Below are 19,599 nucleotides of genomic sequence, written 5' to 3' on the forward strand. Positions count from 1 at the left end.
CCTCCGGTGGTACTTCATCAGAAGGCTCAGAAGCAAGTTTCGATGGGTCAACACCGAGAAGAGGTCGTAATAATTTCAGGTTCCAGCGCCCCAGACGAGGAAATAGGTGGCAAAGACCACCTTTCTATCATGGTAACCCAATACCATATTACCCTCCATACATGCCTCCCTTTGCTGGATGGATGAATCCTTTTCATCCCAACGTCAACCAACAGCATCAAATGGAAAACCAACATATGCCAAATAACGCGAATCAACACCAGGCACAGCCTTTTTTAGGGAGAGGCCAGAACATTTCGAGAGGCAAAAAGAAAAACCTCAGGTGACAAGACCAACAGCCCAGTGTACAAACAAGGAGCATGGCCTCAGCCCAACCGGGTCCGAGCAAGAAGACACACTGATAGTGAACCTGACCACTATAACTTTGACTGAAGACCAGAAAAACGTCCTCAACAAGGGACTCGGTTTTGTGCCCACACCCACTACTGACCGATTTAAGCTTAAATGTGAAGTCTCTGAATTTTGCAGGACTCTGAAACTAAAAGCATTCTCCAGCAACTCGCCTAACCAAGGGACGGAAGGAGATACAAATCTAAGAAGAAAATCTAAGTTCTGCCCACCATCCACAACCGTGCCTATTGAAATCCAGGCATTCGAACAAGCAATAATGAAAGGGATCGATGAAATAGACAATAAGAAAAAAATCTATCACAACATGACGAAAAAAGAGAAACAAGCACTATCCGAACTCAGTGACAACGAGGATATTATAATCAAACCCGCAGATAAGGGGGGCGGGGTTGTAATCCTCACAAAAGAAGGATATAATGAACAGTGTTTAGCTCTCCTGACCAATGAAACTTTCTATAAACATCTAAACTCCGACCCCACTGAGAGACTAACTAACACGATCGCAATAATGGTACATGAGGCAGAAGCGAATAGTTGGATATCGAAAAAAGAGGCAGAATTCTTAACACCCAAGAATCCAAAAATACCATTTTTTTATTCGCTACCCAAAACTCATAAAAACAGACTCCCTCCTCCTGGACGCCCGATAGTATCGGGAATTGGATCTCTATTAGAGCCACTATCGAAATTTGCGGACGAATATCTAAAGCCTCTGGTCCAAAAAACGCCCACATACCTCAAGGACACGAGAGACCTCTTAAATCAGATAGTGGATGTGGAATATAATCAAGACAGCATGCTACTGGTAGGACTGGATGTGGAATCCCTCTACACCAGTCTACCACAAGAAGACACCCTGAAAATGTTGGAGGATCTGCTCTTCATGCAAGATTGGACATATAAGACCCCCGCCATTTCATTCTGGAATGTTGCAGATTGGCGCTACAAGAGAATTATTTTGAGAATAACGGCCAACTATTTCTCCAATGCCATGGGACCTCCATGGGTAGTGCGTTTGCGCCTTCAGTAGCAGGACTCTATGTGAGCCGCTTAGAAGAGGAATGCATCCTTAACACCAACCCCTACGCTTCGAGCATCAAATATTGGAAACGCTATATTGACGATGTCATACTCATATGGGACACACAATCTGATCTTGCCATCTTCATAGACTGGCTCAATGGCAAAGACCCTTGGCTGAAATTCACCTTCACATCAGACAGGAAAACAATCGATTTCTTGGACCTTACCATTTTCTCAGATAATGGAAGACTGGAAACTAAGACCTACACGAAGCCCACAGCCAAGAACTGCTTACTGTCATACTACAGTTACCACCCCCGGCCGTTACGAGATAATCTTCCGTACAGCCAATTTCTTAGACACAAACGTAACTGCAGTAAAAGAGCAGATTATAAAAAACAAGCTGAAGAACTCAGTCAAAAATTGAAGAAAAGAAACTACACACCGACAATAATAAGGAAGTGCGAAAAACGGGCTAAACATCAGCCTAGAGAATGCCTCCTACAAAGCACCAAAAAAGAACCAGTGAAAGACCTCGTGACCTGTGTGACAACTTTCTGCCCAGCCACCTATGAAGTCCAAAAACTAATAAAAAAGAAATGGCAAATACTGACCTCTGGAACCCTGAATTGGCCAAAGCCAAGGTTTGCAAACAGAAGAACAAAAAACATAAAAGACGTTCTTGTGCACACCAGACCGAAAAAACCGCCCCAAAGGTCGAACATCAGAGATATAAACATGATGCCAGTTACCGGACATTATCCATGCGGTACATGCGGGGTTTGCAAATTCACCTCCAGCACAAAAACCCTACAATTGAATGACAGTTTACTCTGGACCCAAAGAAAGCCACACAAACTGCAATTCGACACACGTGATTTATTTAATCACATGTCCATGTCAAAAAAAATACATCGGCATGACCTGCCGCAAAGTCAAACTCCGTATAGGAGAGCACCGGAGCAATGTTAGGTTAAAAAAGAACACAACCAAACTGTGCGCTCACTTTGTAGAGGCTGGCCATACATGCGATGAACTAAAATGGACAGTCCTGGAAATGCTAGACTTCAAAGATCAGAATGCTGAGCAAATTCTATTCAACAAAGAACAGAGATGGGTGGATCGTTTGAAAACAGACATAGTAGGAATGAATGACCACAATTCCAGAAATATATAAATTGCAAAAACTCAAAAGCAAGGGCCCAATAAAAAAGGAGATAATTGACTCAGTATTAGAATATGAAAGCTGCTCCTTGGGCACGGTAAACCAATCACCAATAGAAAATTGGGAAAATCTACATACATTTTTGCTGGGAAAATTTGCAATAAATACACCGGCAAATGACGGCCACAAAGCAAACAAAGAGTCGTGGTATAACACCAAACTAAGAGACAAGAAACGGGAAATTGCGAAAATATTAAGAATGAGGGCAGCAGGAAAAAGGTCAGGAAATGAAGTAGAAAATAACGACATACAAAAAATGAGGAAAGAATATAAAGAGGACTGTAGAAAAGCTAAAAAATCTCACACAGAAGAAATCTGGGTGGACCTTCTAAGAACAAGCAAACTTCCAAATAGCGGAGAATTTTGGAACATAATAAATAAACTTTCAAAAGCAGCCGGTGAACAAACCAATATAGGAATAAGTGAAACAACATGGGCCACTTACATTAACAATCTGTACAACACCCAAAGCCATCTAATCAACATAGAAACAACCAAAAACCAAAAAGATTCAGAACAAAAAAATTCAGTTCCCGGACAAGTGAAGAACGTCCAACAGGAAATCATTGCCCAAGAGGAACAGGTACCGCTGACAACGATCAAACACCTAACCGCATTAATAAGGAAAATGAAAGCGGAAGGAGCAGCTGGCCCAAATGGAATTCCAAACGCCTTGTTCAAATATGATTCCGAGTTCTGGGCAAAATATTTGACCCCACTATTTAACTACATTTACAAAGAAAAAAAGACTCCACCATCCTGGCAAGGAAACATCTTCCACCCGATTCATAAGAGTGGATGTAGAACGGAACCCGGAAATTACAGACTAATAGCATTAATCGATGTGGAGGCAAAGCTCTTCTCATCCTGTATATTGTCCCTACTTCAACAATGGATAAAAGACAATAATATAATACCTAAATTTCAAACCGGTTTCAGGGAAGGTATGGGCTGCTTAACCAACCTGTCAGCACTGTCGCTATTAATTGAAGGAGCAGGGAAAAGAAAGACGGGATTAATAGCCTGTTACATAGACCTGAAAGCCGCCTTCGACGGAGTCCCCAGAAAACGCCTATGGGAAAAACTGGACCTCTGGAATCTACCACCGGCATTAATGGAAACAATAATGGCACTATATAGCGAAACGTGGGCAAAAATAAAACTGGGAGACGGAAGAAGAATATCCGCAGAAATAAAAATAACAAATGGCCTTAAACAGGGCTGCGTGCTCTCCCCAAGCCTTTTTAATATATATTTGGCCGACCTAAAAGACCACCTTCAGAATGCTAACGGACATCCACCAAAATTAGCAAACGAAAGCATTCAGTTTCTCCAATATGCCGACGATATAGTAGTCTTAAGTCAAACACCAATAGGTTTACAAAGAACAATATCAGAACTAACAGACTATTTTGAAAGAGAAGGCCTAGAACTAAACATCAAAAAAACAAAAGTGGTGAGACTAGCGGGCAACAGTAGAAGACCCTTCAAATGGTACACAAAAGGCAGACAAATCGAGGAAACAACTGCTTATAAATATCTGGGAGTCACAATAAGCAAAAACATGTCATTTTCAGACCAAAAAAGAATCATTACTGCAAAAACACAATCCCCGAGCTTTGCGTACAAAGTTCTTCAGGATAAACTGCAATGCCCTTCTTATGATCACCTGCTAAAGGTAATGGCAGCCCAAGTGTTACCATCACTCTCATATGGCCTGGAAATATGGCATGGAAAAGAAGCAGCCATTTTAAATACTCTCCAGACAAAAATATACAAATCTGTATTCAAACTATACAAAGGATCAGCCCCGGCACAAATAAGACTGGAATTTGGTTTACAAAATCAAATATATCAACGGAAAGCTGCCCTAGTAAAATGGTGCTGGAAATTAAGATCGGCAGAAATTGGCTCTTTAAACAACTTATGCTGGCAAGAAATTAAAAAACAATATGACCGATATGAAGCAAACTCATGGGGCTATGACCTGCGAGTATCACTAGAAACCCTCAAAATAGAGGAGATCTGGAAAAATCCACCGGAAGAATCTTCTCTCAAAAAGATCTGCAATTTAAATGCAAAAGCCTTATCTTTGGTAGAAGATAAAAAGACTTTGGCCAAACGGCGCCATGCATGGACCATTTTAAATTCCTACAAACAATTAAAACCTCAAGCCTACCTCATAGCGCACTTCCGGCTATCTTTAAAGACAACATTTTTGGCCCTTAGAATGGGAGACCACTGCTCCAAAGACTTGATTCCATCATGGAAAGTCACGCACCAGGGACAAAGATGCAGGCTATGTAACTACCACAGTGAGACCTTGTGTCATCTCCTGTGCACATGTGAATCCTCCACAGAAAAAAGGAAGAATTTATTGAAACCTATTTTTAATATGCTACAGATCCGCACCTGCAGGCAAGCTGTGACCAGCTGGTTGGGAGCAGGTTCAAACATTCTAATATGCCGCGGGGTAAAATTCATGAACTCTGTAGAGAATTTGTTCTCAAAAAAAGAAACAGACAACAGATATAGCCTGGGAGGAAGTATTTCTTAACTACATGAGTTTTTAACTTGTTGTTATTTTAACAGAATTTTTATACATGTATGCTTTATGGTTATGATAAACCAAATAAAGTAAATTTTGACTGAATGACCACATTCCATGGCATCAATTTTGTTAATCCTGCCTGACCGTATGCAGAATGAGCAATCTGTGGCTTCAACCGCTAAGTAAATATCGAAACCTCTATAAGATACCCAAAAAGTCCATTAGACATTCCACCATCTTACAGTGCCTGTTTTTTCACATACAATAGTCCTTTTTCAGTGTCCGTAATCAGTACAAAAGCACGGAGAGCTAAGACCCACCCATAACCAGGGGCAGAGTCAGCACTAGGCACGAAATCCGCGCCGCATGGGTAAGAATGGCGTTTCCCGATGTTCCTTCAGTGATCAGGTAAGAACGCCTATGCTACTAACCATAGACGCTTCGTTGTCTCCCACTCAGTAATAATCCAGAAGCGACTCCCGGTCCCTGTTGATGCCACAAAACTGAACTTACAAGGTAAAATATTGATGAATGCATGGGTATCCACAAGACACGGTTTCTTAGCAGTTTAAAACAGTCACAAAGTTCTTGATGTCTGATGTTGTAATAGAACAGCTACCATGTATAAAACCCTTTAACATGATAACGATCCAGAGATCAGATCCGCATTCAGTTATCAGATAAAGACTCCTGCATGACCACCGTCTATAAGACATTGATCAACTAGCGGCCATTTGGCTATATCCCACTCCCTCTTCAGACCGCTTGTCTCTCCATTATTCTCCTTTTACCCGATTACCTCTACAATAAGGGTTAATCTTGTTTAGCGTCAATTATGCTTAATAATGTGTGCACCAGTATGTCATACCTCACATTCAAACCAACTGATACAATCTCTGTGTTGGTCTCTTCTTTAATACAGCTTGGAAATTCCAATTCATCAATTTTCGAACCACACACCAATTGTGTGAGCTTTCTTTTTGTATGTTTGTTCTTGTCTTTGTCCTGACGAAAGCTCCCCTGACCCTGTCGGGCCCCGAGAGCTGAAACATGTCGACACTCTTTTGAAAACGATATGGTAGTTCAATAACTCAACTACCTACATATCACAATGGTTCTTAATAATAGTGACTAGTCCCTTTTTTTGATATTAAATTGTACAGTCCGGACTAAGTCATTTTTTAAATATTTTTTCCCACCCCCTTTTTTATTTCTGGACACTTCTGTAAATACCAGAAGTAGCCTCTGGTGAGGCAGGCATCCTGCACGTTAATCGTTGACCCAATGACTATGCCATGACTCCTGATGGGGCGGAAAAAAGATATACCGCTATGATAAAATTCCAGGAAGTCTATGAGGGTTCTCGATAAAAAACTATTTGGTTTTTTGCAGAAACTAGTGTCCATTCTCTTTTGATTATTAGTCAGTTAATTTTGATGCCAGACAGTTCCTCGGAAGTGTAGGACCTCCTGTATAACCGCATCGAGGTTGATGTTGGGTTCTCGAACGTTAAGGGCTATGTAATCTGAAGACACTGAGACCAGCACTCTGAGGGGCCTAAACTTAAGCCCTCTGTGTGCATGATGTGGTAGTTTGGCTGCTACTGGTTCCAGCGCCATGGCGAACAGAATTGGAGAAAGAGGACATCCCTGTTGGGTGCCTCTTCGAATGGGGCTGATGTCATTCCGTTAAGGCGTAAACATGCCGTCGGGGTCTGATATAACAAAATATAAGGCGGATGAAATGGAGGCTAAATCCTAATCGCCTGAGGAGGCCAAACAGATAAGGCCATTCCAGTGAATCCAACGTCGTTGTGGTGTCTAGGAAGGCAGCGCCCGCCGCTAATGTGGGCTACACACCTTGCATATTTGCGAACAGTGTTCTGAGATTATGTGCTGTCTAAGGGTCTGGTACAAAGCCAGATTGGTCGGGGCAAATTATGCCTGGTAAGAGGGGGCGTATTTGATTGGCAATCAGTTTAGCTAGGATTTTGTTATCAATGTTAATCATTGACAAGGGGCGATAGGAGTAACAAATGTGGTGGCTTCCTGGGTTTCAGTATGATAATTACTATTGGTTCTCTTAAAGATGGTGGCAGTATTTGGGCCTCTAACGATGCTTGGTACATAGCTACTATATGGGGGGACTAGCAGAATAGCATATTCTTTATAAAAAGAGGTAGTTAGGTTGTCCAGACCAGGGGCTTTGTCATTCGGGAGGCTGTGAATGACTTGCAGGACTTCCTCTTCAGTGAAGGGCGAGTCCAAGTTCTGTCGCCGTGCATCGTCAAACCACAGTATTTCAATGGTATCGAAGTATTCTATTAGCATTTCCTCAGTATGGTAGAGATTATAGTGGAAGGAGGTCATCGTGTGGAGTATGGCCTTTGGGGAAGTCTGTTTTGTTGATTACTTATCCTGGGGTTACGTAATGTAGTGTTGGGCTCTAGGTCTGCGCAGCATATCTGCTTGAGTTTTACTAGCACGCTCACCCACCCCGTATTCTCTCGCTTTGGATTAGTGGATCAAGCTGTGGAGTTCGCTGTTAGTTTCCTCCTCGTATTCTGTGAGTTTCTCTTGTATTGAAGCTAGTGTAGGAGGGGATATCGTGACGTAGTGCAGCGCTTCAAGTTCCTGCAGATATTTTTCTAGCTGGCAAGTCTGGAATGAATCGCTTTTAGCACCCCATCCTGTTTTGTGATACAAGCCCCTCTTACCACAGGCTTAAAGGCCTCCCATAGTACCTGGGGGGAGCTAACCGAGCCCTAATTGATTGCAAAATATTCTGTAATGACCTGATGTATTCTAGTCCGGAATGCCTGATCGCCCAGCATTGTAAAGGCACAGGTGGTTGTCGAAGGGAGGGTGAGCTCGAGAAGCACTGGGGCATGGTCGGACAATGTCTGAGGATGGTGTGTCACGGCTGTTGACCATGTAATCACGTCTCTGATGGTCAGCAAGTAGTCTATGGGCGACCAGGCTTATTGTGCCAATGTCACGCACGTTCCTTCCCTAAGGTTTCCGTTTTTATATCTTCATACATCAGTTAGGTTGAAATCTTGCATGGAGTTGCGCCGCTGCTTTATGGTGGGGCCACCGGACAGCTCCTGATCTCTCTAGTTCAGGATCTTGGATCACATTAAAATATTCCCACAGATTATAGCTCCCTCGCACATTTTCGCTATGTGGTGCCTTAGTTCATTGTAAAGGTCAGGATTGTCTAGGTTAGGGGCAGGCATAGTTGGAGTACAGGGAATGGCATACCTACGCACACCAGCACGCCTGTAGGTGAACGGAGTAGTGAGGGGCCATTGTGCATTTCCTGGAGGAAACAGATCTATGTGGTGTCTGTTGAGGTATGTGTGGACAAGGCAAGCTTTCCATGGGTCATTGAGCCCTCCAATGTTCCACGTTAGGAGCCTAGGTCCTGTGAGTGCCATTGGTTTATTGTGGGTATCTGGATGCTGGTATGTAGGGTCACCTTCTTGGTGCACCGTCCTGTCGGTTGGGGTCATTGTGCGGTCAGTCTTGTGTCTACCGTGTTACAATAGGTCAGTAGTGTGGGATCTGTCCTATAGACTGGCTGCTGCAGTGTTTCACCTATGTGTTCTAGACAGGAACCTGCTCTAAAACTTAGACAAAATCTAACTCTCAAAACCATAGAGAAGTGAAGCCCCCTTCCACTCTAACCCCCGAACTTGGTTGAGTAATCCATCCCACCCAAAGTCTCTCTCCAGTCTGAATAAAAGAGCATGTGACTCATCCATGGGGGCGAAGGAGAGCCTTGCGTACACCCCAGCCTTCCTCCGGCTGAGTGGCTGAAACAGTGACTCAACCCTTGTGAATAGCTCCCATCAGCGATAGATCGGACAAGCTGTGATAAGGAACCTGGAAGAAGGCTCCACGCAGGTCTTCTTTAGTTTTACATCCGCTTTATACTTTGGTGATTATTTGAAGTGGAATAGAGAGGTTTGAGCTTAAAGTTCAGTCATTTTCATCCAGATTCCCATTATCTTGATCCCTTGGAGAGTGTCTGGGCGACTTTGCATTCAGTCTTTTAGCAAACTTGAGCGCTGCTTTGGCGTCAGTGAAGTGATGAGCTCTGTCACCATGTGGGATGCGTAGTTTGGCTGGGTTGAGGAGGGCGTATTTTATCCGCGCTTTTTAGAGTAGCCTTTTGGTTGGCAAAAATTCCTTGCGGGCTGTCCGAACTGTAATAGTGAAGTCTGGGTAAAAGGAGATCACATTTCCTTGATATTGTATATTTCAGTATTCACATGAAAGCTGCAGCACCGTGTCTCAATCTTTTAAGTTTAGGATCTGCGCTACAATAGGGCGGGCGCACCAGGTGATGGTCTGGGGGCCAGTGTTCTGAGAGCCTGCTCGAATATGATTACAGGAGAGAGTGCTTCTATGAACAGTTCCTGGATCATGTTGGTTACATAGTTTTCCATGTTGTCTATGGCCCTGGACTCCGGGACTCTATTAAGTCTCAGGTAATTGCTTCTAGATCGCACCTCCAGGTCTTAATTTTCGGCTCTTATTACTTCAAGTACTTTCTACATCTTGAGTGTTTGTTCATTTCCCCTCTACTTCAGAGACTCCAGTGTCCAGGTGGTCTGGTCTGTTTTTGCATTAATCCATCTGTTACTTCATTCTGTCGAGGCGACTGGTCATGAGGTCTAGTTTGCCTTCTTGGGTGTCTTCCTCCGAGAGGGGAAAATCTGTGTCACTTGGACTTGTCCCAGGTTGTGATGTGTCCACTTCGCCGGTCTTTTTTTTCCCTTTTGAAAGAGAGTTTGACCTGTCTAGTATCAGGTTTGTAGACCTGAAAACCCTTGATAGCGGGTGAAGAACCTAGCCAAAGGTGGAAGAGATTTTCACTAAATGCGAGTCAGAAAATCGTCAAGAAAGAAAAATAATTCTTTGAGTCTCTTCACTCACCAGGGTTTCCCTTGGTGAGATGCTTCATCATAGGGGCCAGCTCAGTCCTCTACGAACTGAGGCATGCTGCGACTTGCAGAATTACGTAGGAGCACTTTAGTGAAGTGTGTGGTGCAAAAGTGGAGTGAACTGGAGTTAAAAATACCTATCTAATGGGCAAAATAATGCTATTCTTGCTCCTAGTTGGTATGGCTAAAAAACGGGGTAGGATACTGGAAAAAACCTAGCTATAATGGGTTAGGAATCTCTACTATACGTAAAAAAAATTCGAGCACTCGCCTGAGCTCTTCGTCAGGACTACACAAGGACCAGCCCTATGTACGCCACTCCTAAATGACCTAAATTCAGGTGAATAAGGGAAATAAAAAATGGAATGTGCGCTGCAACTAATAAGCATGCGTTAATACATACGATCAAACACTGTCTCGTCGTATTTCTAATTGGTCGAATTTTCATGTGACCCACAAACTGGTTCAAATGAGGAAGAAGGTCTTCCTATAAAAACCTTGCACTAGTCTTACGCTCATCCCTTCATACGGAGTTTGTGTTGTTTCTATTGTGTTTAGAATAGTTCTGCTTTATAAAATGTCTCCCACCAGCTCCTTAAAGGAACTAAGTAATACAGAGCTTTGCTTAATGAGATTCCAAGTGGTCTCTGCAAGGATGTTGTATAGTGACAGAAAAGTGCAGCTCACTCCGACTATCTCTCTGGAGCTCCCAAAGCTGGACTAGTCCAACAGTATGGACGGGGAGACTCAAATTCTGTGGTGTGCAAGATACCCAGAAGTGGGGATTGAGATAACTGTTCCTTAGAAGAGGCCTCGAATCCAGGGTCAGCATTATTCCCTTGCGAACCAACATCCTGCTCTGTCTGCCTCTTTGTAAGTAAAGAGGAAGGAGAAAGTGGAAAATCATACTTGCCTTCTAAAACTAAACAAATTTTAAGAAGCCATGTAAAAATTAGAGAGTGAAAATGCACTTCTTCCATGGGGCTGTACATGCCATAATCACATCCTTCGGTTATATTCTAGACTCAATTTATGAATCTGCAAATTGAGTGACATAGAATCTAACCAGAAGTGATTTTGAATTTTAACAGGGAGGCTGTGCATTTCAGCTGAGTAGACAGACTGCTGCAGTGCCAGAGCTTTCACATCCGCATACTTCTTCCTCAATGAGCTTCTTCTGTAGTGCTGGAATCTACCACTTGCTTATGGCCTTCTCATGGTGGCCCCTGTGCTGCTAGGGGTGAAAAGATTGGGGTGGTGGTGGTGAAGATAATTATGCTAAGCACTATAGCTATGATGGAAGGAGAGCGCTTACACAGGAGAGCATGAGCTAAGCTGGAGGAAAAATAGGGGGAGGTCACAGCTGCTGGGCCCAGAGATATGAATTGCTTAGGGTCATGGTGCCACTTCTTGTTGCCTCCTAGTTCACTTGCACCTTTAAAATGGCAATCTCCAGAAGAAAGCGGGTAGCAGCTTTCATCAGCAGCTGAGCATAAAGAGCGAGCTGCCTATAAACCCTTACGCTCTGTATCCCTGCTTGGCTGAGTCTGCATTGTATGCAATACTGTGTTTATGTACTTAGCTAAAAGTGAATGTATTTCATGCAAGACCACTCAAAATTCTGAAACCGATTTGACAGGGCCTTTGTGAGGGATAAATCTAGATCACAGTGACTACCAAGAAAATAATTAACCTGAAAGTGACATAGTTTTATGCACTATCCAACTAAATGAATACCTAGAGTTGACCACAGATATACCTACCCAACCACCCTAACACAATCCCTTGAGTGAATCAAGAAAAAGCTTGTCGGCGCATGTGCACCCTAGATGCGGCTTGTGCTCATAATTTTGATGGAGCAAAATTTCAGGCAAGGGAGATTTTTGTACAGTTCACATCCTGAACCGATTTATTTCAATGTGCTCTTAAACGTGATGGTAAAAAGGAATGCCTGGTCTTTCATTCTCCAAAGAGCTACATATGTACACTGCAGTTTTATAGCACTCACTAACCATGATGGTAAAGTACTCTGTCAAACGCTGCTAACTGCACTACCAAGTGACCATCCCAACAAGAGTACTCCCACTCAGATTGCAAAATGTAATGTTTATAAAACAAAAGAGTTCAAATCCACTTAATACCCCAAACCCTGGTTCCAGATGTCTACTGTGTGCCCCTCCTATGGCTGTTCAAGCAGCATTCAGTGTAAAGAGTCCTTCCTTCACAGCCAATGTCCGCTTTGATCTGCAGTTGGAAATACAGATTAGTATGGGAGTGTGAGTCTTACCCGCTACTCTCTCACACATATGCAAGAGGTAAGTGCTTCGACAGTTCACAAATCTAGTACAATATATCAAAGCCCCTTTTCCTATAAACAGAGAACTCTTGCATTAAAAAAACATGTGAACATCTGATGTTTGAAAAGGGCTGCTGCTCAGGCTCTGGGGCAAGGAATGTTGAAGCAAATCTGCAATGTACATAAAGCAAAAAAGGACTTTGGGATGCAGGGGTATTTGTTTTGTTTTGATCCTCAAATAATGAAATTTAGTTCATTTGGAAATGTGTTTAATCTAGAAACTTGCAGACTTCTTAAGACACATAAGGTTTCCTCCAATCTGTATATCTGGAACATGAACATCATTTATGACGTCATAACCTTGCTATATATGCCTCACTAGTTCCCAGTATAGTGTATCTCTTTTTTATGGTGGAACCGCCATGGAAAGGCTGGTGTAGGCTGGCTTTGAAGGGCCCATTACCTCCCTACATTTCCATGTACAAGGTGGCAGGCACCGCGCAGTGCTTGCAACTTTGTGCAGGGAAATGTACAACATGGCCATTTAACATTGCAGCGGGTGCTGCAGCGAGCAGCACCCGCCGCAATATTAAATTGCCAGATGTGACCGCCGCGGTGGCTGTCGCATCGTAATTAGTGGTGCAGGCCTGCTGCATTACAGGCGGGCAGTCCCGTTCCCGCTACGATGGCAGGTGGACTCGAGTCAACCCACCATTGTAATCGGCCCCTAAGACCCAAGCATTCGATCAAACTGTTGTGACCCACCTAACTTTAATGGACAAAAGGCAAGTCATTTTTTAATGTAACTAAAGCATTGTGTAATAGCGCACTGTCATTTGCTGACAACTGATTTCCACCAAAAAGGCCACTAAATTTACACAGTTTTACTGAAATCTGTTTCAGCGAATATTTATCATTTGTGCAACAATTTTAAGGTGTTCTGTTTAGAGCGTATAAAATCTTAGCTTCATCACACTTCAAAACTACAAACAAACCTCAGAAAGAGGGGCAGAGAGAGGATCCACAGCCTTTGCTGTGCACCAGGCCACAAATCTGTTCCACCTGCAGGCGTATACCAACTTAGTGGAGGGACGCCTGTCTGCCAGAATGATATCACAAACTTCAGGAGGCAAGTCGAATGGCCTCAACTGTCGCCGCTCAATCTCCAAGCATTGAGGTGGAGACTGGACAGGTTCGGGTGGAGGACCGTTCCCTGTTGCTGCGAGAGAAGGTCCTCCTGAAGAGGCAGACGAACCGGGGGATCGACTGACATACTGAAAAGCTTGGGATACCAGTACCTTCGTGCCCAGTCCGGAGCCACAAGGATGACTTGGGCCCCGTCGCGTTTGATCTTCTTCAGCACTCTGGGCAGAAGTGGTATAGGCGGAAAGGCGTACAACAGACTGCAACTCCACTCACGACGAAAAGCGTCCGAGCGAGTGCCGCCTTGGAGATTCCAATGCGCAGAACTGATGACATTGCGCGTTCTCTTCTGTGGCGAATAGATCTAACCAAGGCTCTCCTCACTGCTGTCAGAGTTCCGACGCCATTCGCTTGAGGGGTTGTCTCGAAGGGGAGGGAGTAGCCCCTTCGGACGATTTGCAGCACCCACCTGTCCGATGTGACAGTGCGCCAGTGGGAGTGGTGATGGCGAACCCTGCCCCCCACGGGCGTCACATAGGCCTGAAAGCACGGACTAGGAGGGTTTTGAGGCGGATGCTGCGGGGGAAGGTGTGGTCCGGCCTCGCCGTTGTCCCCGACCGCCTCCACGGCGATTTCCACGGCCGCCACCGCGTTGGATATTAGTCTTCGGTGCGTGTCTGGCAGCACGTGTGGGGGCGCCCCTTCCTTGGCCAGGAAAGGAGCGAAAGGCACCCGTTTGCTGGCGCAGGGCGGAGAGGCCCAAGGACTTGGCCGTAGGCCTGGAGTCCTTAAAGAGCTCAAGCGCATGGTTTGTCTTGTCGCCAAAGAGGCGACGGCCATCAAACGGCATGTCCATGAGTGTATTGTGGACATCCGTTGAAAAGTTCGCGGACCTCAACCAGGCGTGGCGAAGAATCGCCACTGTTGTTGCCATCGCTCTGCCCAGTGAGTCGGTGGTATCCAGCCCACACCAGATGGAGAAACGTGCCGCATCTCGATCCTCCGCAAGGGCTTGGGCGAGTTTAGCCTTGTCCTCCGCCGGGCATTGTGGCAGCACGTCCACGACAGTGTCCCACTCCAGACCGGGAACTCTCACGGCGCGGGGCCGACTGCCGGAGCTCGAGCCGCTTGCAGGACTGCTCCCGCCTAGCCTTCGTGGTTAAGGCCCGACAGTCGGAGCAGGTCTTGTCGTCATGATAGTCGACGAGACAGTAGAGGCACCGACGGTGAAGGTCGGTGACCGACATCAGTCGGTCGCAGTCCCCACAAGGCTTAAAACCTGGCATCCCTATCGGCACCGATCGGAGTCGAAGACTCGAAGAAATTATCAAAAAGATCTCAAAAAAGTTAGTCAAAAAATGACTAAGGTACCACTTTTTCCGGATCTGCGCTGCTGGCGCGGAAAAAAGAAGAACAGACGTCAGCACGCGGAGGCGGCGTCTAAGTACTCCGACGACGTCATCTATGCGCCCACGACTCAGACGACGGACGCATAGCCGCAGACAACACCTACCGACGCGCAAGGGTACTGCTACGCAAAAATTTCCGGATCCAGTCAGACGCCTGGGAATATTCTAAGGTAAGGAATCTAATACTAACCTGTTTCTTTCAGATACTGCATTTTCTCTTGTAGTAACCTCCCATGAGGACTGGCCCCCTTCCATATATTTTTACTATGGATGTTTTACTTACAGCTTACGAGCACTATTTTCTTAAGTGACTTTTTGCTGCCTGCAGTTGCAGGCAGTACACGCTCTCCCTCGCAGCTTGTTTATGTGTTTGTGAGTTGAGGGAAACTGTCTATCTGGTTCTTATCTTCACATTCTTTTGTATGTGTCTACGTGGGTTTCTCTTATTTCATGTGAAAGCGCCTACTTTTGCCATGCTTCGAGGCGGCTGGGAGCCTAATTACAAGGAACTAGTTAAACACGCCTTTCACTTCTGAAAAGGATACGATTTTGCTTCTTTAGGTCTCGCCTGGCAACCACAGCGCCATGCGCTGTCGCCAGCGAGATCTATTGCTACTGACTTGCTTCGGAAGGGAGACAGGAGAGTGGCACGCGCAAGCGGGACTGGAAATGTGAACGCCCAGTGCACATCTCCTGTCCCTTACTCGCAAGCCTCCTGTACTGTCACTTGTCACTCAGTGATGGGGACGGCGGGAGCGGCGTCATTTGGTATTCGTTTCGAGTGTTTGGATCTGGGGGTCTCCAATTAAGAAGCGGTTGTATTACAAGATGTTTTTCAACAGAGCAACTCTTTCATTTACTTGGAGTCGCACTTGCTTTAACCAAAATTAGCAAAATCAAACACTTATCAGTGAGTGGAAACAAGGTACATCTATACATTAAATGGTGATGTAATTAATAGTATATTGCACTCAGTGTGTGAATGTGTGCGTGTGTGTGAGTGTGTCTATCTACCTAGGGTGCAGCGTGTAATATGACATTCATTATCATTGTTGAGCGTGGGAAGACTCATCCATGATTCTTGAGATGCTCAGCAGTGACGTAACTAATCTTGAAGGGGTTCCCTTTAAAGCACATGAAGGACCCCCCACTCCAGACCCAGTCAGGAGCTCTCGGGTCCGGGCCATGCATAATGCCGGAGAGGGCCCCTTGGGCTCAAGGACCCCACCTCACCCCGGGGCAGCAGGTCCTAATGTTACGCCACTGAGCCTCAAGTTGGTTGTGATGTCACATCCCTCCCCTCCTTCAGCATTGGTAAAAAAAAAACAGCACATAACTCTCTCCTGATAAGGTTTGTGACTTTGTATTTTTATGTGCATTTGTTTTATAAATTGTATTTAATCACACCAGGGTGCAAGTGTTTTCGTTTACGGCCTTGTGACTACTGGGAGCATTTTTCTCATTCATTTTCGCTGTACTGTGGGCAATACCATGGAATTTGAGCTTTGTATTGTAGTAATGAATACCTGGAAATGCATCTTTAGTGCACTTGCTCTAAATAACGTGTTATTGGACCAGTCGACTGTGGCATATAGTCTGTGTGCAGCGCCGCGGAGGAGTCGCGGAGCTGGTCTATGTGCCTGTGGGGGAGGGAGAGGGGAGATGGGGGTTGCTCGGTGTCCTTTGTCAGTCCTCCGCCATTCATCCAATGAACTGCTTCCGCTGCACTCAATAGGGAAGAGCCAGCCAAGATGCCTGGGAGAAGAGGAAAGCGTAGGGTAAATGGCCTCTCACACTGCTGCCCCAGATGGCACATACTTCTAGGCACTGCTGTTCGGCACTACACATTAAGTGGAAAATTAAACTGCTAGACGTTTTGTTTTTTCCTTAACACCCTGTTTCCTTTTCTCTCTGTCTCATCTTGTAGATGAGTGTATATTCTTGAAGGCAAAGACAATAAATGAAGCGTTTTCAAGCCAATTAATTTTTGTACTCCTGTTTTTTCTCCGGAAGTCAACTTTATGAGGGGGAAAAATGGCATGTGGAAACGGCGCGAGTAAAAATGCCGATACCCATAGGCTTGGTGCAGGTAGCGGTGTCATACGTGTGCAAGAGGGTTGTCATACAGACACGTTTCAATTCGTCCCTCCGCCAGCTACGTCCTCGAGTGACTTTTTAAGATGGCACGTGCACACCGTGACTAAAGTCGCTGCCATACCTACAGTGGGTCAGAGGTCACTGTGCCCTCAACGTTCGAGATACACAGTAAGTCAGAGATTAAGCTATTGGCATTGTAAATGACAATGCCATTTATTTATGTTAAAAAACACAAATAAAAATAATGTCAAGAGCAATGCCAATAGCTCTAACTTTAACAAAGGCAAAACCATTGCATTGTAAATGCTTGTTTAACAATTAAGCTATTGGCAATGTAAATGACAATGCTATTTATTTATGATTTTAAAAAAAAGTCATGAGCAATGCCAATAGCTCTACCTTTAGTAATGCCGAGACCATTGCATTGTAAATGCTTGTTCTTTTTACAGTGTTGCATCCTATCTCAAAAACTCTTCTATAATCCAAAAACCCTGAAAAGAAAACTGACTTGTACTTATAATTTTCGTTGTGGTCTCTTTCAAATGCCAGTCTCATATTTTCCTTCCGACCACGCCTTCTGTCTCTGAGCAGTCTACTCTGCCACTTAGATCTCTTCTTAATCACCATTATGCATTTCACAATTTTTCCACATTTGTTTCAATGACAACAAACTCATTAGTAAATAATACCCCTGCACGCCTCTCGCTCATTAATTAATCAAACTAACCATCTACATCATCTCCCTACCTCCTGAAGATCACACAACTCCTATTAATTTACCACAAAGAAACTGAAGGGTATGCATACAATGGCTTTAGTGAGAGCAAATGATGAATCCAAAATAACACTGAATTAACCAACTAACCTCGAGTTCACAGAGCATCGTGCTAACCAGCGTAAAGTGCCTCGTCTTGGGTAGTAAGTGCTAGATTAATGCAATAAAAAAATCAATGTAAATCTGTTTTTTAAAGGATAAAAAGCGAATTTCACCGACCTGTGCTTGCCCTTCGTAGTCCTCATCCAAAATGTACAATGGATTCTGAGAACACCCACCACGGAAGAAACGAGAAGTTCGCATGTACCGCTGGAAACTTAGCAACCTGCGGACGTTCCTTTCAGAATAGGCTCCTTCAACGGTTGACTTTGCTGAATATTAAAAAGGTAAAAACAAACTCTTCAGAACCTTGAGTTTAACTGAATGGCACATTATTTGTAAGTTACAAATGTTCGTTCAAACAGTAATATCTTGAAATCCTCATAACATCATATAATCTTACATTAAGTTTGAGAACGGTATCCTCGCTTCATGTTGCAAAGAAATGGAATAATGTAAGGGTTTTATTTTAACCATTATGTGTTTATGCTCAAACCCTGGATACATTGAAAAGTAAAATTATTTTCTGAGCTGATTGGGCTAAGACTTCTACACTGGTCCCATGACAACTAGAGCCACTAGTAAACTAATTGTATGTTACTACTGATTAAACCCATTTCATGCCACTTGATTTAAGAGAAAACACATTTTTACAAAGAACGATAAAGTTGCCTGAACTGCAACTTAATTATTCTTAGCCCGAATGCTTTTTCACCATTTGAGGTACTGTAAACAGCTTCTATAGCAGTGTGTATACATGCCTATGCATGTGGGGTCTTTCTGGTGACCAATAATGCAAAAAGAAGCCAATCCGTGTGTGTTCTGAGGGATCAGCGGAATGGCTTTGATAATGATGCAGTCTGTAGACTTAATGTAACTAACTATGAATGTAACATCACCCTTTTATTATAATTTGGCTCGTCATTTTCGCCACAGAAGTTGCATGACATTTTATATTGTTCAAGGAAGACTAAGGTAATGTGGCGTTTTCAAAATGATTGTGGGGCGGCCACATAGTTCTTGCCACTAAGGCATAAATACCATCACTCTCGAACAGTAGCAGGAGTATCCTGATAGCCACTCAAGTTCCCTGGCTACATGATAGTCTGTCAGATGGAGGTCTTTGTAATAACTGGTAGTACTCAAACCAGAGAATGGTTCTACAAGGCTTGAAGGGAGGTATAGTTGGAAGGTAGCTGAACCTGGGTCAACATTGCCTGTTGGGTCAGGGAACATTTGCTGGTCCTCTGCAATCTGCACCAAAAACTGTGGAAGGTGCAGTGGGGAAACCAACTCTCCGGTGGAAGAGCAGGATCTTCACTAAGAGCCTAGGCAGAAGTCACAAGAGTCTCTCTGGCCTTCAACTGGGTGCTCAAACCATTCATGAAAAAGTCGGAGGGTAGTTGTTGAGGCAAACAAGAAGGTAAATTATAAAGATAATCAACAGGGGGCTCATTGCTTGAAGAATGAGACGCAGACATCTGCTACAGAGTCCAAAATTCCTGAGGGAAGGACAGCAAGGGAAGAACAGACTGGGGATGTGCTCTGAAGTGAAACCACCAGTCCTTTTGAGAGCTAAGGGCTATGCCAAGTATGAAGGTACAAAATCGTGCTGGTCT

At 44.3% G+C, this 19,599-nt stretch overlaps 1 protein-coding gene across 1 annotated transcript in view; it reads right to left on the reverse strand.

Annotated features, from left to right (window-relative positions):
- The window catches only part of PDE7A (phosphodiesterase 7A), a 1,213,253-nt gene that overhangs the window by 815,891 nt on the left and 377,763 nt on the right, over positions 1–19,599 (reverse strand). The window contains exon 5 of the mRNA XM_086965809.1: positions 18,101–18,252. Within this exon, the coding sequence (XP_086821935.1) occupies positions 18,101–18,252 (152 nt within the window). The remainder of the gene's footprint in view (positions 1–18,100; positions 18,253–19,599) is intronic.

Source organism: Lissotriton vulgaris, chromosome 4_1, assembly GCF_964263255.1.
Source record: "Lissotriton vulgaris chromosome 4_1, aLisVul1.2, whole genome shotgun sequence".
In the NCBI taxonomy this organism is placed as follows: domain Eukaryota; kingdom Metazoa; phylum Chordata; class Amphibia; order Caudata; family Salamandridae; genus Lissotriton; species Lissotriton vulgaris.